Source organism: Malus domestica, chromosome 01 (genome assembly GCF_042453785.1).
Source record: "Malus domestica chromosome 01, GDT2T_hap1".
Classification (NCBI taxonomy): domain Eukaryota; kingdom Viridiplantae; phylum Streptophyta; class Magnoliopsida; order Rosales; family Rosaceae; genus Malus; species Malus domestica.
In genome coordinates this window covers 1,280,767-1,290,099 of record NC_091661.1, presented here as the reverse complement: position 1 = coordinate 1,290,099, position 9,333 = coordinate 1,280,767, and the positions used below count along the sequence as shown (strand labels likewise).

Genomic DNA, 9,333 nt, shown 5'->3' with positions numbered 1-9,333 from the left:
AAATTTAAAATGAAAGTTTATAAATTGTCAAACATTAATTTGGACAAAATATAAGAGTTTATCTGATATTTAACAGATATGTAAAAAATATTGACTATACATGTAAACTTCAATCTAAACTTAATAGTTTGTCCGATATGAGGTGAAGTCTCATTTTCATATCTTTTTAATTTTTTAATATTTCTAAGAAATTTTAAACAATGTATATATATTAGAAACCAAAATTGGTCTTGTACTAACTAAATGCGTGAGTAAAATAATAATAATGGGCAAAACAATGTCAATAGCAAAGCTCGGTTGAAAATTGACTGGTACGGAAGGTAGGGCTGAGGACTGGCAGGTGAGAAATCAAGCCATCTCCCTCTTTGTTTCACATTTCGCATTTCGCATTTGGCATTTCAGAGAGCCGATTCGCAGAAATCAGATCCATCTGGTCTGGTCAAAAGTCAAACCACACACACACAGTGAGAGTAGGAGTAGTCTACCAATTCCATCATCCAATTCCCAATTTCTCAATTTCTCAATTTCTCAATTCCCCAATTCCCCAATTGTTCTTCTTCTTCTGAGTCGAATAAAAAGAAAGAAAATTCGAGGGTTTGGGTTTTGATTTTGTTAATTGGGAATTGTGGGAATTGTGGGAATTCTTGTATGTAGAATGAGTGTCGCTCCGGCTCCCGTTCTCTCTTCCACTCGCAACCCCACCAATTTGGCAATTTTACTACTCCTTCCGCTCCATACTCCTCTGAATTCATAGCTCCAAATTATTACCCTTTCCCTCCCCTCCCATCCCAAAAAATAATATAAATAACCAAGCCGATGTACTCAAGCAATTTGAAAGGCTTCATCTTGGCCGTCGTCTCGAGCGCCTTCATTGGCTCCAGCTTCATCATCAAGAAGAAGGGTCTCCGCCGGGCCGGCGTCAACGGCCCTCGAGCCAGTATGTTCATTCATTTTTTTTTTCTCAAGGCAGTTTCCTTTTATATTTATGATGATTTGACTCTGTTTGATGTTAATTTTTCTTGTTTTCTCGCTTTCGTTGTTAATGTATGAAAGGTGTGGGAGGATATGGGTATCTGTTAGAGCCTCTATGGTGGATAGGAATGGTAACAAGTAAGTTTTCCTTGCTCCTGGTTCTGCTTAATTTAATTACTTCTAGGGCTATGCTATGCTTTTGGAATTTTCATTTAGATTGCGGTTAAGTTTTATTCCTACTATTTCATTTCAGTTGGAAAATTTGACCCTTTCTTTCTTCAATTCATTTTTCCGCTGCTAGACGGGGTTGGATGTTGAATAATATTGCATGTTGATGATCATCGTAATTTTGGACAATTTACAGTGGTTGTTGGAGAGATAGCCAATTTTGTAGCATACATTTACGCACCTGCTGGCCTGGTCACCCCGCTTGGTGCATTGAGCATTATTGTTAGGTACATTTCATTTCCCAATTTTAGTACATCTGAATAAACCTATATTTGTATATTTCAATCGTCAAACCATATTTCTGACAAGTTCAACTGTGGATGCATATGTGTAGTGCTGTTTTAGCGCATTTTTTGTTGAAGGAGAAACTCCAGAAAATGGGAATGTTGGGGTGTCTTTTATGTGTAGTGGGTTCGACTGTGATTGTACTCCATTCGCCTGAAGAGCAATCTCTCAGTTCCGTTGAAGAAATCTGGGAATTAGCAATACAACCTGGTATGCTCTAAAAGGTTAATAACTAACGGATGCTTATTTTCCTCTTCTTTTTTCTTCTCTTCTGATTGGTTCTCTTTCTTGCCTTCAGCATTTCTTTTGTATACAGCCTCGGTGGTAGCTGTAACATTAGTTCTGATGTTGTATTGTGCTCCCCGCTATGGCCAAACCAATATACTGATTTATATAGGAATCTGTTCTATAATAGGATCGTTGACAGTGAGTTATTCTACCACTATAGCCACCTTTTTGTTAAGATAACGATTTCATCAATATTGTTTTTTCATCGTGCACAAAAATTTACCATACATCACTTTTAAAGTAACGTTGGCTCTCTCATCTGATTAGTTGTTCCATATTGCAGGTTATGAGTGTAAAAGCAATTGGGATTGCTATAGAACTCACAATAGAGGGCACAAACCAGCTAAAATACTTCCAAACATGGATTTTTGGAATGGTTGCAGTTACCTGTATCATCACTCAATTAAATTATCTGAACATGGTTCGTATCTTGTTATTGTCTATTATATTGCATCATGTAAGCTTTGTGTTCTTTTCTTTTCTATGTTTTAAATATGTCTCAGATATTATATGCATCTGTGTCTCTCTTATTATGAATATGGAATTTTGATTCAAAATTCTTAGAGATAGTAATTATTGTGAACACGAAGTTTAAGAAGACTGTCTAAATGTTTTTAGATTATAATACATGCCATAATTAGTAAAATCACTCTCACAGAGTTACAACTATACCTTTTATAAAAAAGAAACCCTGCAAGAGTCAAGTTGAAGAGAGAAACTGACTACTAATTCTTAGAGTGAAATTATTTTTTGTGCCCTTCTCCAATGAAAATATGTTTATTCTTTGGGTAAATTACATTTCATCCCTTCAAGTTTGGGTGCAATTACAACCTCATACAACATCTTTAAAACATTTCTGTTTCATACGTTACTTATCATTCCATTTCAATAGCATACATCTGTTACATAATCTGTTAAATTGACCGTTAAGTGATGACGCATCAAATATAAGGTCCATAATTTTAGTGACGTGGATGCAAATTTCCAGCTTGCAATTATGGGCCCACATCTTATCCACGTCTTCTTCTCCAGCAACCTCTCTTTCTCTTCATCTCCATCTTCCACTCTGTAGTCTCTGAGCTTCTTGGAAGTTTGAGTCCAGTTTCTGTGTTTTTGCTCAAATTAGAGGTGGATTCATCACGATTACGAAGAATGAGAGCTCATTAAAGTGTATGCGTATGAAAGCTCATTAAAGCTCGTCAATTTGAACCATGAAATCCACCCAGTTTTGCGTTTTTGCTGCTTAGAACTCTATCCCACATTTTTCATCAAATTCCCTGACTTTTCGTTTTCAACCACCAAACCAGGCAAGTACATTTGGAACAGCTCACAAAGAACAGAAACACAGCCAGAGTGAAAATCCATTAGATATTGGCTTCAATTCATCATCATCTTCTTCTTGTACATGAATAATTAATTAGGGATTGGCTTAGGGCTCACCTCAATTCTGAGCCCGATTATGTCCCTAAAGTACCATAAGAACAACAAATTTATTTATTATTATTTTTTTTTCTGGGTTCTTTGTCTTCTTGGGATAATGAATTCCAAAAGTTTTATCAGTTTTCTGTCCTCTTTCTAGGTTCATCTATCTCTAAATAAATTTGTTCAAACGATTTTTGGCTCCTTCCCTATTCCACTGCCCCAACCCCCACGCATAACCCAGATTTGAAACCTACCCACCATAGACTTTCATTCTCTTCTTGTTGATGATGGGTCTGTTGCAATTCGGCCAGGAATCGAATTCCCTGGGACTTTAACACGGTTTCTCGAACAAATTCAGGGACTTGGGTTGGTATGGTTTCTTAAACGAATTCAGGGACTTGGGCTGGAGTCAGGAACTGGGTTTTTCCCTGGGACTTTGTGGGGTTGTTGGGGTCCGGGGTGGGGTCGACAAAGCTTGTGGCTTAGGGTTTTTAGAACCAGGGATTTGGGTTGAGACCCAAAATCTGTGAGCTAAATCCTAGGCTGTAAGGATTAACCTGATTGTATTATTATTCTTTAATAGGGGTGTTTTTTTTCAATGAAAAAAGTGGGCCCTTGTGATTGCTTCTAAATGTGGTTGCATGATTGTACTTTGTTAGTCTTTGTATGGACTATTTATCATGTTTAGGCCCTCTGAATTAATTGTTTTTTTTTTCCCTAAGCTTTGGGATGCAAAATGTTATTTATAGATTGTTGAAGGAAGAGAGGTTCAGATCTTAAGCTACCATTATACCTGAACTAGAATAACGGAAGAATCACCCTGAAGTTTAATGCATTTTTAGAATAAACTTTATACCTTCATAAGTTAAAGTACAATTGCTTGAGGCTTTAATTTTTGTAACACAAACATCCCCTGTTAACATATTGTTAGCTAAACAAAGTGAAACACCAACATCAGCAAGTATTTGCAAAAGACACAAGTGTCTTCTGGGGAAGGAAGAAGGGGGAAGTCTTGGGGACAGATGTGCTGTGATGACTGTGTTTTAGGTAGTTTGATTGGAAAGAAATAGGAGGATATTTTAACACTTAAGGGAAGAGGATGAGATGATGTTGGGTAAGAATCCTTTTTTGCAAATTGGAGGGCTTCTTTTATGAGGGGGAGGTTATGTTATTGTTGTGTGATTTCGCCAGAAGAGGGCTAGAATTTTGGCTGTGTACAGTGTAAATCTCGTTCTCTGCCTTGAACTTTTACACAGGAATTAATATAATCTTGGTTTCACATTCTCATAAAAGAAAAGTCATCCGAGCAGAAATTATTCTGCATTATATTGGTAATTAAAGCAAATCTGTACCCCATCCAACTACATATGAAGTTTATCTAATATTTTGTTTCTGTGTAAGCATGTGAATGCATGAAGTGCTGCATTCATCACCTGTATAAACCACTTATAATGTTTTCTGTGTGGTTGCAGGCGTTGGATACTTTCAACACAGCAATTGTTTCTCCGATATATTATGCAATGTTCACATCTTTTACAATATTTGCCAGTGCAATAATGTTTAAGGTATCATCACGTCCTCATGATGTGTTTTTGTGTGTGTGAGCAAGAGAGAGAGACTAACCGTTATGTATTAAATCTAAAATGCATACCCTTTTGTTAGGATTATTCGGGTCAAAGTGTGAGCAGCATAGCATCAGAATTTTGCGGTTTCATCACTGTGTTATCTGGGACTGCTATATTGCATAGTACAAGAGAGCCAGATCCACCTTTAATTACAGGTTTGTATCTTGTATGTCTGATTGCATGTCATTTTGAAGATTCTTAGGTGTTAAATAGGGACTGACCTGTAATTTAGAAGCTTAGTGCTGTACTGTTATTACTTAATGTTTGATGCATAGCCTTATCCTGTTTGTTGACAATTACCTACAAAAGTTTTCTCCCTGTATTGTCTGAGTACAAGTGTTCAAATTTGGAACCAAATAGTTATAAGATCTATTGACGTTTTCAACATAAATGCTGAAGCTGTTAAGTGGAGAGACAAACTAGCTGTGTATAGCTTTGTTAAATGCTTAGCCCAACCAATATGGGACAAGTGCTTAATAAGATCCATACTGGGGGTCGGGATTAGTTTTCCCCAGTATTTCAGAGTTGAGAGACTTCCTTATGTTTTCAGGACTATATCACCAGTCCATATGGTTATTGGCATCCCTGTGCGCTTCAGTTTCTTTAGATTTTGGGTTATCCTGCCATGTTATTTATTCTAATCGGGATGCTTTTGTTATTTAGTCTTGTTCTTTTGCTGTTTTAGTTGGCTTCTATTTCGTTCTTTAGTTGGGTAAATGTTCAAAGGGGAAGGCCAAAGTTTGGTGTTTTACCAGAGTAACATGTTCCTGAAATAGAAAAAATTATTTTGATGACCCGTTGTGTAATAAAAACCATATTTGAGAACAGCAATGACTCTGATTTTGATGGTCAAACGGTTGTGATCGTTATGCACATCTTTAAAGTACAATACGCAGTGTTGTGCATCATCATGAGTGAATATGATTCCTGGATGAATTAAATTCCATAGGTAGTAATACTACTGCCTTCAATGGTGTGCATATTTCCAAAAAAAATGTTTACATTTTCCTTGAATCTGAAACATGCAGATTTGTACACACCATTATCTCCGAAAGTATCATGGTACATACAAAGCAATGGGGAATGGAAGCAGAAGGATGAGGATGGCACAACCCCTAATTTCATCACTATTCTTCGGCAGGACTACTTCAAGTAATGGAATATGCTTCCGACATCGAGTTCTTGGTTGCATCTCATGACTTGAGTGTGAAATGGTACCTCAATATCATCATTTTTTTTTCCAGCTTGAAAGCCAGAGGTATGCTTGGGACTCTAAAAGTGCTTTGGCATGACTGTAAAGTAGCTCTCGTGCATAGAAAACCAAGCAGAAATGTTTTGCTGAGATTTTTTTCGGCTTTCCATTCAAATTTTGAGCGGTGTTGTGGAATTATCAAATAGCCATAGTTTTAGAAGCGACGTCTTCATTCATTCATTCTCTCACCACACGAGATTTTAGTTTCAATCCTTGTAGAGAGTCAGACAGATCCATCTCCGGCTTATAGCTTGTAATTTGATCTGACTCATCAATGTAATTTAATTCAATTGCTTTTCTTACTATATATGGTTGAAGTAGCAGCTTGATGTTCTTTGTAAATGACCATTTAACAACCTTGAGACCAATGCAAAAGTGGCATTAAACATTTGTATCATCATTTTTGAGAGAGATTTGTATGATCTTTAACCTTTTTGTACAATTTGGAAAAATAGCTAAAATATTAGGCCCGCATAGAATTTTAGCCAACAGGATCCAGATTCTCTTTCTCTTCCATTTTCCCTCCCATCCAATCCCTTCATATTTGATTGTTCACGATTAAGTCACGTCAATGTTTTCTATTGTATTTGTTGTAGTGAGAGAATGTAAAAGAGGAAAAAGAGAGGAGGGGATTGGATGAGAGGAGAATGGGAAGGGGGCTTGTAAGAAAAGATTAAGTCACGTCAATATTTTCTATTGTTTTTGCTGTAGAGAGAGAATGTAAAAGAGGAAAAAAAGAGGAGGGGACCAGAGGAGAGGAGAATGGGAAGGGAGAGAATCCTATTGAGCCAAAAGTTTGGCATGGAAGTACTAAAACCCCTCTGTGACTAAAAACCTTCCTATTTTCTCTTTTTTCCCTTCCCCACTTCTCTAGGCTCTCTTCCTTAATCCAAAGGCATGGGAGTTGGGCCTTCATTGATAAATCCATGACTCTTTCTTAAGGCTTCTTGGCACTGAGACCAAAGGAAACACTCGACAATGCCTAAGATGTTGAAAAAGTAAAATTCTTGGCAAGAGTGTCATGCTTTTCATAATTACAATTGCTTCATCAATACTTATGATTTTCATAGACCTTAATGATTTTCCATATGTATTTATTACGTTTGTCATAGTTACCAAACTTGAGAAGAATATTTGGTTATGATGCTTTGACCCTAAAACCTACTTAGCCTACGTGGCGCGCAGGCCGAATAGTTAATAAGCTAACTACATCCTTCGGTTGAATGTGGAGCGTGCCAACTCGTCAGCCTAGCTCGACTGAGGAGTGAATGAGTGTTGATGTGGCGTTGGGCGCGCTGCTGACTTCTTGATTTTAGGGTTCTAAAACTTGAAGACAAGGTTGCTAGTTCTGCAAAGTTCAATATCAAATTCGACTTTTAATGTGCCGAATATTAAGTAACCTCGTAACACCTCACTTTGCCGATAAGGCTAATGAGATGACCTCTTCCAACAAGGACTCGGAAATTCTTGTTGATTGAGGCTTGGATAAATAACCAATCGGTTTCGAAGCAATGCTGTTTATCCAAAATGAAGGTGCTCCTCCAGTCGGCTGATTCTACGGCTCCAGTGCTGTTTATCCAAACTGAAGGTGTACTGGTGGGAAAAAGGAAAATAAAAATGTCAAGGTCTTTGAGAGGTTTAGAGCAGAGCGAGAGTTTGCACAGGCCAATTTTGTGTTGATTTGGAGGGGCTTTGAATGATGCACTCCCTTCTCTATTTATAGTAGCAATTTCCTCAATGACCGAGTTAGAATTTCACTTGAACTAGAATTCCTCAACCTAATCTAATTAGGTCTTAACCAATCCTAACTCCTATAGGATTCTGAACCAAGCTCTTTAATCACTCATATTCAACCCATGACTCTCGGCATCTTTTATGATTCGAAGCATCTTTAGCTTATGAAGAAGCCTTATTGTACTAGGATTTGACCACTTCACCCTTATCCAAGTAGAACCATCTTTTGATAGGATTTGGCTGAACTCTACTGGGCTAAGCCCATGGTGGGAATATTCCTAATACTTTTTATTGTATCGAGAACAATCATGGGCTCGCCCCAAAGCATTATTTTGGGTCCAAACATTGCCCCATCACTTCTAAGGTCTTCGGCCTGCAGCACTTGGTCAAACTTCAACCTTGAAGACGCAAACAGTTACCAACCAAAAATAAATCTTTGGCCTACACTATATGGGCGAACAAATGATCCTCGCAAAACAAATATTCTCCATCCACCCACTCAGATGTATTAATAGGATACAAACCCTTACTGTGCATGTCAGTCTTTAATAGTCGTGAGTTCCTAACACATGGCCGCTTCTCGTCACGTTTGTCTAGCTTCAGTGACGCATGCACCTCACACCCTAGGTGTGTAGACATTGAAATGTCTCTTCATAAGGATTGTGCCTTAAAGTTCGCCATCACACACAATCGTGCAACCTCGATTTACATGTTTTTCAGCTTTTTCGCCTGGATCTTTGAATTTTCCAATGATTATTAATGATTTCGGTCGGATTTTCCCTTCAACCCTCAAATTTGAGACTATTGATCTTCTTCTCCAGTTGTCTATAAATACTAGCTCTAGCCTCTTTCAAATTTTATGCTTTCAAAAATCCCAAAATTCTTGCCATTTTGTTCTGATTACTCGAAACCCAAAAATTCAAAAACCTCACCTTTTTACTCCAATGGCTGCCAACTTTCGTTACCAAGCTCGCGGAGGAGTGTGACAAATGTCACGACTTCATTGATTGGGGTGCCATCAAGCCTCTCCAATTTGAAGAGGATGTAGTTGCCACTCACCAGATTATGGGCCCTCTGTTCAAAGATGACCTCCCAGAAGTTGTCACTAAGATTTGCCTAGTCTCTTGTTTCAGGGCCATGATTGGTCGAAATAGGAAACAGCTAAACCTCAAGGAGCCTGGTCGTCGACCCCCATAGTGTGGGCTACTTGGGTTGACTGAATAGAGCCCCACTTTGGCGCTGCCTAGAAATCACTTGGCATCTTCGACGCCATTAAGCTCTCCGCCATCAAGATTAGTATGAACCAAGAACTCTTGATAGCCGCTCTGAACTTCTGGTGCTCGGCCACCAACACTATAGTGCTCCCCCTTGGCCCCATAGGACCAACTGTCCTTGACGTGACAGTCATCATTGGCACCTCTCCATTTGGTCTTCTAGTTAAGACTGCCCTCTCTTGGTATCAATTCAACTTGGACCTGAAAGCGGTATTCGAAGAACGTGCCTTCGAAGCCCTGAAAAAAGACGACT

At 38.3% G+C, this 9,333-nt stretch overlaps 1 protein-coding gene across 2 annotated transcripts; it reads left to right on the top strand.

The window, feature by feature from the left end:
• Positions 1-237: 237 nt before the first annotated feature.
• LOC114823076 (probable magnesium transporter NIPA6) lies at positions 238-6,470 on the top strand. Of its 2 annotated transcripts, none has more exons than XM_029098389.2 (9): positions 238-937; positions 1,054-1,110; positions 1,337-1,427; positions 1,535-1,695; positions 1,784-1,911; positions 2,057-2,194; positions 4,668-4,760; positions 4,858-4,975; positions 5,849-6,470. In XM_029098389.2, the coding sequence occupies exons 1-9, from the start codon at positions 817-819 to the stop codon at positions 5,974-5,976; spliced, it is 1,035 nt and encodes a 344-aa protein (XP_028954222.1). In that variant the 5' UTR covers positions 238-816; the 3' UTR covers positions 5,977-6,470. The 2 variants fall into 2 exon arrangements, with proteins under 2 accessions (XP_028954222.1, XP_028954223.1); XM_029098390.2 differs by having other exon boundaries at positions 397-937; positions 1,054-1,103.
• The last annotated feature ends 2,863 nt before the right edge of the window (positions 6,471-9,333 follow it).

Excerpts from the sequence above, each read along its gene's own strand:
- LOC114823076 (XM_029098389.2), top strand. The coding sequence starts at position 817 with ATGTACTCAAGCAATTTGAAAGGCTTCATCTTGGCCGTCGTCTCGAGC. Across the intron at positions 938-1,053 it reads CGTCAACGGCCCTCGAGCCA|GTGTGGGAGGATATGGGTAT; the intron begins GTATGTTCATTC and ends AATGTATGAAAG. Across the intron at positions 4,761-4,857 it reads CCAGTGCAATAATGTTTAAG|GATTATTCGGGTCAAAGTGT; the intron begins GTATCATCACGT and ends CCCTTTTGTTAG.